Source organism: Ziziphus jujuba, chromosome 4 (assembly GCF_031755915.1).
Source record: "Ziziphus jujuba cultivar Dongzao chromosome 4, ASM3175591v1".
NCBI classification, from domain to species: domain Eukaryota; kingdom Viridiplantae; phylum Streptophyta; class Magnoliopsida; order Rosales; family Rhamnaceae; genus Ziziphus; species Ziziphus jujuba.
In genome coordinates this window covers 22,892,443-22,906,209 of record NC_083382.1, presented here as the reverse complement: position 1 = coordinate 22,906,209, position 13,767 = coordinate 22,892,443, and the positions used below count along the sequence as shown (strand labels likewise).

Genomic DNA, 13,767 nt, shown 5'->3' with positions numbered 1-13,767 from the left:
TAATACACACAATTGTTTCACACATAAATTTAAGAGTTAAGCTTCATAGATTTCAGCTATTTTTTTTTTCAAAAAAAAATAAGTTATGAATTTGATCATATTATTTTTATTTATCAATTTTCATTATTCTTTATGTTTAAGAGGAGTAAAAAGTATTTCATTAACTGACGAATAAATTGATTAAATTTTAATTTTATTATTAATTTTTTAAAAAAATGATACTATATTAAAAGAAAAGTAAAACTTGAAAAAGTTATATTAATATTTTTCAAAATAAAATATAGTATTTAATAAATAACCAATTACAAAGGGTTATAATAATACTTACCCTTAAATAAAAAAAGAAAAAAGAAAAAAAAAAGCCAAAGTGTAATTATTTCAAATAGAAAACTAAATGAAAAAAAAAAAAAAATGGTGCATGGTAAAATAAGAAATAGCGTGCCGGGTAGCAGAGAAATTGACTGTGGCTGGAAGCGGAAGCCGGCTCGTCCCTAAAACCCTCCTAATACCTCACTACCAATACAGCAGTGCACAAGCAGCCACTGAAATTCTCCAGCCACAGTATTGTTTATAACCAAAAAGAAACCAGGCAAATAGCAAGAAAATGGTAAGCAAACCATGGAGGATAATTCCAAGGCCATTGATGGAGTCAGTGCTAAACAACCATGCTCAGCACCACCGAGTCCCTCAGCCTCTTATCCTCCACGGTCCCAGAGGCGTTGGCAAAACCACTCTCCTCCTCGAACGTATAAACACTCTCCCCTCACCTTCCTTTTTTCTCTTTTATCAATTTCAATTTCTTCCTCATGTCTGTTAACACTTTCTCACTTTCCAGGTCTGCTCAGCGAGTGGAGCAAAGGCCCCCACCTCACTGGCTACGTAGATTTCGCCGAATCGATCAAAGACCACCATCCTCAATTCAATCAGTCGTTTCCATGGGCTTCTTGGTCCAATTGCCCACCACCAACATTATCAGATTGCCGAAACAAGCTCGAAGAGTGCCTGGAATCTATGGCCCATATGGGTGTTAAGCTCGGTACCATTAGCTCTCATCAAATTTTCTCTACCCTTAACAAATGGCACGGCCTTAACACAGCACTTGCCTCAGTAATTGGGGGCAATGACAAATCGAAAACCAAGATTGCCGAGAAGGTCTCCAAATCAGTTTTGTGGGATCGGGCGGTTTTCGCACTATCTGCTCGATGTAATGCCCAAGAGATTGATGGGGTTTTGGGTTTGAACGAGAAAGGGAAGAGTTTGCCCATTGAAGAGAGTTCCTATTACCGGGAGGCGATTGTGGCGCTGAGATTGGCGAAGGAGGTCATTAGTATACAGCATGGTTGGAGAGCTAATGCTATAGCTCATTTGAATCAAAGTGGCGGGTTTTCGAGGTCTTTAGCTAATTCGTGTACTGATTGGCCTTGCTTGTTGTTGGAATTGTTGTCACAAGCTGCTGAAATTGATAATTTTCAGGTAGCTATAGTCATTGTTTATCTCTGAGGCATTGTGGTCTATAATCAAGATTGTTGTTTGTTTATGTGTTTGCATCATTTAGTTTTAATTGACTTATATTTTATATTGGGCAGCCGAAGCTGGTTATAAATAATATTGATGTTTTAAAGAATGCAATTTTGCTGCCTGGAGAGTCATCAGTCAATGCATCAATGTATCATGACAGTCTGATATGGAGAATAATTGCTTTAGGTGCAAACGAGAGGTCCCTGCCTGTCATACTTGTGACATCGGATAGGTTGGTTCATCCCTATTCAACTCTTTTATACTGAATTTATAGTATTTTATTTAATATTCACAAATTCCCGAATATAAAAAAATCTTTATACCTGTTCTTTATTTGTTGGCCATATTCTGGCTCCATTGTTGCACATCCTTTACCTAATCAGAGACTTTAATTTTTAGGTAACTCTGGTAACTTTTGTGACTTAAACGTCGTTAAATAGCTTTAGGCGGTTCCATGTTACTCTTTATGGATATATGCTGGTCAATTTGGATACCATAATAAAGTGTGTTTTCTTTTAACCATATCTGCCAGTTAAACCAAAAAACTCGGTCCTCTTACAAGCTGATGCTACCAAACGTATAAAAATAACAGCTTGTCTTTTGCATGTTTGACATTCAACTTTCACTTGGCCTTCAACATAATCAGTATAATAAAGGCTGCATTCTGCTTACTCTGCTTTTGAATATTTGAAAATGTCAAATTCATAGAGATTTTTGGTTATACAATACATATTTCTTTATTTGGTAGTGTCTTATCTGCCTTTCCTGGTTATTTATTAATTTAGTTATTTTTTATTTATTTTTGAATATCTATTTTGTAATTTTAATTCTTGATATTATGCAACAGTTACTATTCGTACCGAGCTTACATGGATTTTGGATTTCCAGATATATTTGTTTCCCGTGAGGTACTCTAACCAAGTCTGTAATTAAATGCTCAAGCTATACTTCAATGTCTATTCACATATTTATCGCTTATAGCAGAAAGATTAAACTGTATCCCATATTGAAGAAAGTATAGCCGTTTAATGTTCCTAAATATGCATACTCCTCTTCCTGGAAATGTTTCTGTACACATTTCTTTATTTTTTTATTTTTTTCCCTGCAGTTATGTTGAAATTTTGTGCTGCCCATGTTGCCTTCACCTTCAAAATATGACCTTATATTACACTGCTTTAGGGATGAATCGTTGGTGTTACCTTCAAATGATTGGAATTTTATTGTAGTAACACAAACAAATCACCATTCATAAAATGTTTTGCATATTTGTACACTAATGTTTTTCAACTATATAGTTCTAGATAATTGATGCAAGTAGAGATCACTTGATGGAATATGTATATGTTGTGACCTTTAATGATGCTAATGTATGTTGCTTATTTAAACATTGTTTGATCTGCAGACTTTTGGCTGGACTCCCCAAGAAGCTAAAATACATATGGTTACTGATTACTTCAATAATTCAGAGGTAAGAAAGTTAGATCAGTCTTAAGTATATGTATTTTTGGGAATATGTCGCCCTGTAATAAACCCTCTTATGGAAGACACAAAAGATTATCATGTTTGATGATGACACACACACACACACACACTCTTATAGAAGACACAAAAGATTATCATATTTGATGATGACACACATGCATACTCTTGCAGAAGACACAACAGATTATCATATTTGATGATGACACACACACACTCTCACGTATTATGTATATATAAAAGCAATATTTGTTATCTGGGTTTCCTGGAATACTAGCATATTAATATGGGAATTGCTTATGTCAAAATTGTAGTGGACAGTAATTGTTGAGGTGCTTGGCCCAAACCCACGACATCTTTTTGAGCTTTACGCACTGAAACAAAGCAATTATTATCAGAAGTAAGATTTATTTATATATTTTATCTTGTCAATTTTCATCTGACATAATACCAAGGTGTTAAATGTAAAGAAGCTGGAATGCTGTTATATTCCATGTATAAACGTTGAGGCTACCTTAGTATAGAATTGAATGGTATTGCATTATTAACAAATTATATCGATTTTTCATTCTTACCTTTGATGATATTATGTGGACTCTCATCGTTTTTTTTAAATATCTGGATACAAAAATAAATCACTAATAACTATTAAAATGTGGGACCATAAATTTTTGGTAGACTTAGATGTACACCACATGAGGAAGTCATTTCCCCCTTGTTACTCAGCTGTAGGGGTTCTTAATTTATGTGTTCCAATTGACCCATTTATTCTTGTTTTTGTTTAATCGTAGGGTGATGGATGAGAAAGGTAGCTCATTTGAGGACATTATAGATGCATATCTAGCATATTTGCAAGTAAGTTTTACAGATGAGCAACAAGTTTACATTTTGTTTATTTCTCTCTTCTTTTATTTCTTATTTTTCTCTTTCATGTTTAGTTTTTCCTTTGTAAATTTAACGAGCATAAGTCTGGAAGGTTTAACTTTCAATGTTATATGTTTCACCTGCTTTGCACTTGTATAATATGCATACTTGAATAGTGATATATTTTAAAATTTTGAATTTCTTGCGTGTTGATTACTTCCTTAATGTTATTGTTTTGCATGATTCTGTTACCTCAATTACTTTCAATTTTGTAGATTACTGTGGTGAATCCTGCCATGGATAGAGCATTGGCACTCGTGCAAAAGTTTGCAGTTGATGCACAAAGTGGCAAAATTTCAAAAGATAAATTACGTTTTGGTGCACCTTGGAGGCATCCTCCACAGACAGATGACCCCACCTTGTGCTTTGAGTGGGCTAAGATCCAAATGATGGATTTTGTGCAGTCTCTGGTCAACACAGAATTTGGGGTATGCTGCCTTTGTTTTTGGTTCTATATTGGAAATTAAATCTTTCTGGTTCTACATTAGAAATTAAATCTTTCTGGTTCTATATTAGAAATTAAATCTTTCTTTATTTTTTATTTTTTTATTTTTTGTATAAACTTTTTGATTAAGAGCTGTTAGATTGTGGTCATACCTTTTTTTTTTATAATTTTTTTTTAAAAGTATTTATGTTACATTTGTTCACATATCTCTGATTTATATAAATGTCGTGCATTAATACAAAAGTTTTAACATCGATACAAAAGTTTTATTTACCTCATGAGTAGCTGGTTAGAATACTTTTGTTTACCCTTTAGTTTCAGGATTGTGCAATTTATACCCATTAAGGCTTTAATTTTGGATTTCTTGTACATTGGTACAATTCATGTATGTTCCCATGTCTAGCCCTCATGGACCAATTGGACCGATGTGCAAGAAATCCAAAGTTGAGGGCTTAATGTGGTGGATTTTAAAACATAGGACCTAAATTGCACAACCCCAAAATTAGAGGGTAATAAAGTGCAATAAACCCAAAACAGAAATGTACATTATTAAGTAACATCTCTTCCTTACCTAATCTTTAAGTTTATGAAAATATATTTTTATGAGTGGCATTTTTAATCCAAGAGAAACTACTGTATAGCGCCTACATCCGAATTTGTTTATATAGGCAACAGATTAAGTAATAAATGTGAATGCTTTTAGTTCTAGGGGCACGCAGACTTGTCATGTAGTAGGCTTACCATAAGGTACATAACTTTCTTGTTAACTTATTATTGTTTTCAATTGTAAATAAATGCAAAGGTAGGCTAAGAAATCTGACTTATAAATAAACACCGTTAAGTTACCATCATTCTAAATGCTTAAGATTACGACAATGGTCAAACTATGCGTACCAAGCTAACACAAACATACACTAGCATATCTAAACTACTATCGGTTGGAAGATTTTCTACAATTCTGCTTTTTAGTCTGTCAATCATGTTTGTTTCATAAATGTATCCCCATTTTAACAGTATATATTTTATTATGTAGTTGGAGAATGTGTAGACTTGTATTCATCATAGATCTACTTTTTTAATCTCTGTTTACTGTTTTATGCACTCTTTCTTAGTCCCCTCAGTAGTTTATTAATTGCTTCCCCTACATTCCTTGCAGATCAATTATCTGGCTGACTGTAGCCTTGAGATTTTTGATGATCCTTCTGCTGTTGCATTGTTAGAGGTACATGTCTTTTCTTTGATGGGTTCTTTGTTACATAGGTTTTGATTTTTTCCATTCTGGTCTCTTTAAGATTTTTGTAGTTGCAGGTTTAAGTGCAGCAATCTTTAAGTTAGTGAAAATACCATTTTGATGAAGAATCTTTATATTTGAACTTCTACAGGATCATGTATTTGATTTTTGAAATATTTTACCTAAATTCTTATTGAAAATGTTTTTAAAAATTTTATTTTATTTCCTTCTAATCATGGAGCTGTCAAGGTTTCATGATATATGAATTTCTCTACAGCAGCCATTTCCTGATAAATATGTGTTGCTTCTTCTTTTTTTTTTTTTTTTTTTTTTTTTTTAATTAAATTTAGTGAAAGATATTTATTGCTATGTTGAGTTGATCTTTCTTCCATCTCTTTGTAGATTGGTTTACTTTATTCTCAACGGGATCCATCCTTCATTCGCCCTATATCTAAAGGTATTCAGAGGTGTCTAGTAAGATGGTAAGCAATCTTTCTTGTATTGGAGATAGAAAGGTAATTCCAAAGTATTATTTGCTCAATTATGCAGCCTTTTGGTCGCAGGCTAGTCCAAGAGCGAATGCAAATGAGTTCAGGGAACTTGCTTAGATATCTCTGGCAGCGAATTATGCGCGGCCGCAGCTATCGTCACTTGATGCTACAAGAAGGGTACAAATAAAGATGGAGTAAGTCCACTGTCTAATTTGTAGATTGTTTCTTGAGTGAAAATTCATATTATACATTTTTAATTTTCTGATGTGACAATTTGAGGTGGCAATATGATATCCATCAGAATTAAATGGGTTGGAGTTAAGTCTTTCAGTTGATAGGTAATGCTTGTTTGACATTTAATGCTTTCTTGGGGTTTCGAGGGCTCTTAAGTGCCATAGGGATTTTCACTTCGATACAATCAAGGATATAGAAGTTACAATAAGAAACTTGGGCAGTTATGGTTTAATGGGTACGGAGGTTTTTGTAAATGTCCTCCTTTATGTTCTCTTTTGTGTCCTTCTCACAAGCCAATTTTCATTATTTATTCACTTTCCTTGTGAGTTGGGGATTATCTTGTTAGGTTTAATATTCTTATTAAGTTTTGTAGGGTCAATTTAGTAGGGTATTTAAGCAACCCTTAAGGTCTATTTCTTTCATGGTATAACCAAATTTATGTGGTTTTCCTTTCAGCTTTCTTTTGGCCAAGGCTTTTTCATGTGAAGAGGGAATTCGCTTGTCGAGGATCACATAAACATGCAAGTGATTCTTATTCATTATTAACTTATGTTTTTGATGTGCATTTAGTCCATGTTATTTCCATTTTACTTGGCTGGCAGCACATGCACTGTTGCACATATTTGCATAGACACCCAGACATAGATCCCCAATATCACTTGAGTTGCACATATACTCTTTGACCAGATATCCATACTTGTTTTTGGATGATCTTTTGACAATATATCAACACTTCTTTTTTGCTTCAGTTTTAACAATGTGCAAAGATATCAGAATCTTCAAGCACTGATTCATATGGATATTGAAGTAATGTAAGAATTTCCTTATCCTTCTTTATGTTATCTGCCTCAACCGGTATAGTGGTTTGTCTTCTGTTTAAATTATTTGGGCTATCTCCAGATAGAGTGCAATCAAGCTCAGTATCCTTACTGTTATGGATTTTATTGGCGATGAAAGTTGAATAAGGATGAGTTTGTATTGAATGAGGATGAGTTTGTAGTATGTGGGTTGCTCTAGTAGTAGCCTTCGGTTCCCTTTTAAAACTGCACTTATTTCTTCCTGCGCAGGACGGTGCTATCAAGTGAAACCCTTGATATCAAAGATCTTCAAGACTTGATTTGAAGACTGTAAATCAAAGATTACAGAATTAGAGGTAGGAGGTGAGTTTAGCACAACATGACCGATTGAATAGTTTACCCATTTAGGTGCGGATATGAAAATGTATTTTTTGTTCCATTTACCCTGAATTTCAATCCAATAATTTACAAACAAAAAGCAAAAAAGAGCAAAAGAACTGAAGGAAGGCATGGTAGACTTGAATGTAAAGCTTATAGATTGTAATAGATTTTATCAGATTATTATTCATTTGGTTATCAGGCTCTCTTCTTTTTATATTGTAAGGTTCAGATTTGCGCATTAATATATATTATATAAGCTTGGCCTCTAGACTTTTGATTGGAGTAAGTTTAAATTGTCCATTCTAATCCAAGTTTCTGCATTATTCATGAGGAACTGGATTAGATTGGCTTTGTGGCCACACTTGTTCAGTTTCTTTTTCCCCCTATTCCATAAGTTTAGTAAAACCTAAAAAGCATGTGATTTTTTTTTTTTTTTTTTTTTAAGTTTCTTTTCCCCCTCTATCTAGTTGTGTGTAATTTGTGTATATCAAGTGTTAGCTAATAATAATTATAGTTGGATAAACATCTTTAACAACTATAAAGTTGAAAAAAAAATAAAAAACTTTGAAGTGTTTCTTTCTTTCTTAACTTTATAATTAATTTAAATGCTTAACAAACTTTGACAATTATTAACTAACATTTTACATTTAACATAAACAAATCAAACACCATTATATTGAGAAAATTAAAACAAAAACAATAAGCTAATCACTTTACAATGTTACCGCACCTTAGTTGTGTTTTTAAGAAATTTTTTTTTTTTTTTTTGTTCCCCTCCAATTTAGTGGGATGGAAAAACGACCTATGTAAGGGAAATGAGGGCTTAGCAACACTTTACAATAATAATCATAATAAGGGCTTTAGCAACATAAACGCTCGTATGATTGGAAGGCCGACCTGTATTAGGATCTCGTCCGGATATGTGGGGGGAAAAAAAAAAAAAAAAATTCTACGCTACAAGTGTGGGATCCACATCAGAAATTCACCCCATGCATGTGGGTCCTCTACTCCTCTCACTGTTGGCCGATTACAAGTGAGAGACGACGACGTTTATAATTATGTTCCTATAACAAAAAAATAATAATAATGAAGCATACCACATTCTCCCAAGCTCAACTGGATTGTTTGGACGCGCATATATATAGCGTTTAAAGTTGCATGTTTCACTTAGTTCTACATAAGTTTAAAAATAATAATAAACAAAGAAAAAAGAAAAAGGCCACAATGGCTAGGATAAGGTAAGCACTTGAAGAAGCTGAGCATGTTATAGCAAGGAAGCGCCTGCTTTTGCAAATCTTTTCAAGTAAGTTCGTTCCTACTCTTTGCCTGATGCAATGCCACTGTTTCATCATTCATGTGTGATTTATATGGGTGGTTTTTCTTTCTATATAATTTTAAAAAAAATAAAAATTTCTGGGTTAATTTCCATGCATGTTAGAGATTAGAGCTTTATACTTTGCGTATACATATGAAATAATGGGTTTTCAATTAAATTTTCCACGAAAACATTTAGCGAAATTTAGTGAAAGCAACTCCATTAAAGGAGCTGACCGATCGAGCGAGTTGTTGCAGGCTTGTTGGTGAAATGGACGGTGGAGATCAACGACGCAGAAGGTGGTCAAACATTAAACAGCGTTTAAAATTGAAGTCCATGGGCTGCTGTGGGCCCATGTGGAGCACTGCCATTCCTCCTCCTCCTCCTCCTCCTCCTCCTTCAACGCTTCAAGAAGAACAAGAAGAGGAAGAAGACCATCAACTTATTATTCAAACTGAAACCGCACCAGTGCTCATCAATGTGGGTCCCACTTCATCCGCTCCTCTGCCAGTCCCAGGTATGAACCTTGCAACGGCATTAGCGGCCGAGCGCAATTCACGGGTGGGAAAGGCGTGTGGTCCCACATCATCTGGGGCTGGCCGCGTAAAGTCTTTGATGAGACTTATCGAAGAGACGGACGGTCCACGATTGAATAAAAGGAGGAAGAGAGACGAGGGACGCGACGATACTGATTGGATGTGCTGCGTCTGCATGGAAAGAAGTAAAGGTGCGGCTTTTATTCCCTGCGGCCACACGTTTTGTAGGGTCTGCTCCAGGGAATTGTGGGTCAACCGCGGCTCCTGTCCTATCTGCATCCGTTCGATCATCGAGATCCTTGATATCTATTAAGATCTATGTTTCATCTTAACGCGGCTCCAGGGATTTTTTCTTTTATCATTATATCACGTGGTTTTGGCTTGCTCTCAGTCTTTGCTAATGACAAATTGACACCGCACGTACTATATTCTTCATATTTTAGTGCGAATTTGGCAAATTTTTAATAGGAGTAAATTAAAATGCACGGTATATAAAAAAGGGCAAAAAAAAATAATCTTAAATTTAGTGGAAAAGTAGCAAATTGTCTTTGTTGTTCTTTCTTTTCTGTATATGCGGTAATAATATATTTTTTGATAAATATTATTTCTTCGTGTACCAAAATATATGATTCGGTGCTGCTCCAATTCTTACATTGAGCTTTCATTTTACATTCTATTTTGGTTTTACCTTCTTTTTTTTTTAATTTTTTAACCATAAAAAGTTTAATAAGTAAGAGACCGGGGAAAGAAACGTCTATAGAAAAAGCAAGGTTTTTTAAAATAAATAAATAAACAAACAAAAAGGCAAAATACTGTATGTTCTTTTGAGGGCATAGAATATAGTAATGTTTTCTTTTGGTAAATTAAAGTATAGTAATCTTTACTTTTGAATAATGGGACTAACATGGGTTCACCAAAAATATGAAGAAAAAAAAATTAAAAAATTAAAAAAGGGGTTCAAAAATGAGCTAGTAGTGGCTATGTTCGACCCAGCTTCTTCAGCCATCACATACCTTAATTATATTAAATATGCCCCCTCTACGCTCAAATAAAAAAAAATAAAAAAAAGAAAGAAAGAAATTCATTTTAAATCATTAAAATTTTGTCAATGCCATTTTTTTTGGTTTACACAGCTTTTTGGAAATACCTTTGTCTTCAACTTTTGTATATTCAATCCTTAAAACACAAACACGCCTTTTTTTTTAATTTATTTATTTATTTTTGTTTTGTTTTTCCCATTCAAATCGACCAAACTGGGGCAAAACTTACGTTACTCTACTTATTTTTTTTATTAATATAAAAAAGAACCGATAAGTGAACATAATAGCACATCCATTCAATGCACCATTTGGATACTTTTGAATGGTTTAATTCTCTTCATTTAAAATTTTTTTATCATATTAGATAAATAGATAAAATTTTAAAAAAATCCTTTTAATGGTTCTATACATTAATTCTGTAAAGTTGGCATGACAAAAAAAAAAAATAGAATAGATACTATCTACTTTTAAAACTTTTATTATATAAACTGAGTCAGTATTTTATTTATTTTTATTAATTTTTATTAAAAGAAAAATAACTTTTGTATGGGCTTTTGTTTTTTTAATTAAATATAATTTTAAAATAAAAAATTACATATTAGTATTTCAGGAGATTTTACACAAAATCAATTGAAAAGAAAATGTTTAAAAATTATCTATTAAATAGAACGAATGCTATAAAAATATAAATATTTTTCAAAATTAATGCCACATAAATTCCAATAAAAAAAATCATTGAAAATGCTATTAATAGTCGTTATTAGAATGCTAATGTATATGTATATGTCAAATATGTGTATAATTTACAATTTAAATATCCAAATTTAAAAATGAGTATCTGCTCTTTACCAAAAATTCCAACTTTAAATGGAAATTTTTACTCTAAAAATGGAAATAAAAAGTAGAAAAAAAAAACAGAAAAACAAATCTGCAAAAAATCCGTAACTTTTTTTTGTTGATGCTAGTAGGTTTTGGCTTCAAGAAGAAGGGCCTTTATGAGAGGGCTCCTGATTTCTGCGTCTTCAAATGCAAATGAGTTATGTTGTGATTTACTTGGGGATTACCTGGGGGAATCTCGATGTCCAGTGTGAATAGTTGCACGAGCCCCTGCATTGTTTTACTACTTTCGACTTGTTGCTATTTGCTGTGACATGCATAGATATATAATATATATATATATATATATATATATTTATAAAGTTCTAATATTTTAATTTGAGTTTTTTTCTTCTTCTTTATTTTATAAAATTAAAAATTCCATTGAGATTTGATAAATTATCATTCAATCACTTATCTTCTAATTGTTAACATCTGTTAAAAAATTTCTTGTTTTGATCGATTTGAATTATAAGAAGTCTATTTTCCACTCATGTTAATTAAAATAAATATTAATTTAAATATTTATCTTTTTATCCTTTTAATTAAGAAAATTCTATTGTTTATATTTATATTATTAATTATGAATATGAAATAAAGAAGTAACACATATAAAAGATTCACTGAAAAATACAAAGCAATTTAAACTTCAAATATTTATGTAATCCAAGAACATTTTTCTGCATTTTTATATTAAAAATATATAAGTTTACCGTTTGACCTTTGACCTTTAACTGAAGGAATTAACGACTAGGGGCTGGATGATAAATTTGAAAACCTCATACGATCAATGATATTTTACTATGCCTGAGAAGGAACTGTGATATTGTTCCTTGATAAGATACTAAATGATATTTTTTCTATTTTTTTTTTTTTTTTTTTAACCTAGGTTGAGAGGCAATGGAGGGATTTGATTCTGGATTTTGATAAAATATTGTTATCTCAATGCTATTTTCCTTTTGATTAAATTTCTGATATTTGAAAGAGTTAAGTAGAAACAAAAATGAAATTAAGAGTATAGAAATGGTGAATCGATTTTCTAGGATCCGGGCATACAAAAGTTGAAAACAAAAGTGTTTTAAGAAAATATATGTAAACTAAAAAGGCTAATATAGGCAAAATTTTGATGTTTTGGCGTGGATGAGTATTTTTTCCTACGTGGGGTTTTACATAAAATAATAGTCCTTAATCTTTTAATGGGCCTTTTAATATTGAATCGGAGCCCAAGCCCCAAAAGTCACCAAATGCTTTTGTGCTTAAGATGGTGCATTTTACGTCCCATTTAAAAAAAAAAAAAAAAATCTAACATTTTGACTTAACCTTTTCTTTAAGGAAAAAAAATAATAATAAAAATGAAAATAGATGTGATAAAGCCTAAATGTTTGTTTTTATTTTTATTTTTATTTTTTATAGTTTAGAATTTGAATTTATATATAGTATTAAGATGATATTAATAAATTATAATGTAATTAGTATTATAAATTTTAATTAATAAATAATTTTATTATATATGTATTTTTATATTTATCAATAATATTATATTTATATCCATTAACATTTACTATAATTCTACTAATTAAGAAAATATGATATACATTCACATTTTTTTAAAAATTGTTATGGTCCATTTAATAATTATTTGATTAAATTAATTAATTTTAAAATTTCAATAAAATTTTTAATTTTTTATTAGTTTTCAATGTATATTTATATTTTTTTTATAAATTTTTATCATAATTTTTTTATATTTTTATCAAATATCAATATTTTTATATTTTGGACACAAATATCACTATTTAGAATCTTAGTTATGTTTTTGTTAATTTGTCTCCCGAAGCTTCTAGTGCTGGATAGACGATATTATTTGTGGGCAGATGGTTGGTCATCCACAATTTTATTGCTAGTAAATAGTTTGTTGATTGCTGTTTAAATTACCACCTGTTACAACATAAAATTTCCACCACCACCATGTGGGTGTATTTTCATTTCTTCTTGGAAATTATATTCTTTCAATGATTATAATTCTACGTGGGATTTACATACAGTACTTTTATTGATTCTACTTCAATACGTGAACTTCACGTAACCATCCAAACTGGAATTCAACCAAAAAAACAAAAAAAAAAAAATCCAAAATCCAAAAAGAAAAAAAAAAATAATAATAATAAACCAGTGTGGTGAACGTGGGCTGCAAATGGACAACAAAGGACTAAAAAGCCTGGCTTTTACGAAGAAGACTTTAATCTGTTTTTACTCAGAAAAAAATAAATACATGAATAAATAAATAAATAATAATAATAATACATGTCAGCTCCAGGATTTGGCAACTTAGGCTACCCCATTCTTGGTATTTTGGCTGCTACAACTCCCATGCTACACCGAATCGCCCCCAAATATATCCCAACACATAGTCATGACTTTTCAACCTACATTTTGACTACTGTTTCTGACTATTTATTTGACTATTTGTTACTCTTTAAAAAACTCCTAACTATTTTTT

The 13,767-nt window shown here is 31.7% G+C and overlaps 2 protein-coding genes across 12 annotated transcripts; both read left to right on the top strand.

Moving 5' to 3' along the window:
- Positions 1-410: 410 nt before the first annotated feature.
- Positions 411-7,714, top strand: LOC107417153 (uncharacterized). 10 transcript variants are annotated; one of them, XR_007240462.2, is made up of 14 exons: positions 414-746; positions 836-1,473; positions 1,587-1,750; positions 2,366-2,426; positions 2,921-2,986; positions 3,312-3,397; positions 3,789-3,852; positions 4,137-4,349; positions 5,523-5,588; positions 6,000-6,079; positions 6,161-6,282; positions 6,779-6,843; positions 7,072-7,134; positions 7,390-7,714. XR_007240462.2 is itself a non-coding variant. In XM_048472334.2 (12 exons), the coding sequence occupies exons 1-11, from the start codon at positions 605-607 to the stop codon at positions 6,273-6,275; spliced, it is 1,695 nt and encodes a 564-aa protein (XP_048328291.2). In that variant the 5' UTR covers positions 413-604; the 3' UTR covers positions 6,276-6,282; positions 7,390-7,714. The 10 variants fall into 10 exon arrangements, 2 of the variants coding, with proteins under 2 accessions (XP_048328291.2, XP_048328289.2); XR_007240463.2 differs by having other exon boundaries at positions 7,223-7,714; XR_007240465.2 differs by having other exon boundaries at positions 7,066-7,134.
- Positions 7,715-8,606: 892 nt separating this feature from the next.
- On the top strand, positions 8,607-9,955 carry LOC107417154 (uncharacterized). 2 transcript variants are annotated; one of them, XM_025073072.3, is made up of 2 exons: positions 8,607-8,807; positions 9,073-9,955. In XM_025073072.3, the coding sequence occupies exon 2, from the start codon at positions 9,086-9,088 to the stop codon at positions 9,662-9,664; it is 579 nt and encodes a 192-aa protein (XP_024928840.1). In that variant the 5' UTR covers positions 8,607-8,807; positions 9,073-9,085; the 3' UTR covers positions 9,665-9,955. The 2 variants fall into 2 exon arrangements, with proteins under 2 accessions (XP_024928840.1, XP_015881224.1); XM_016025738.4 differs by having other exon boundaries at positions 8,611-8,803.
- Positions 9,956-13,767: the final 3,812 nt, after the last annotated feature.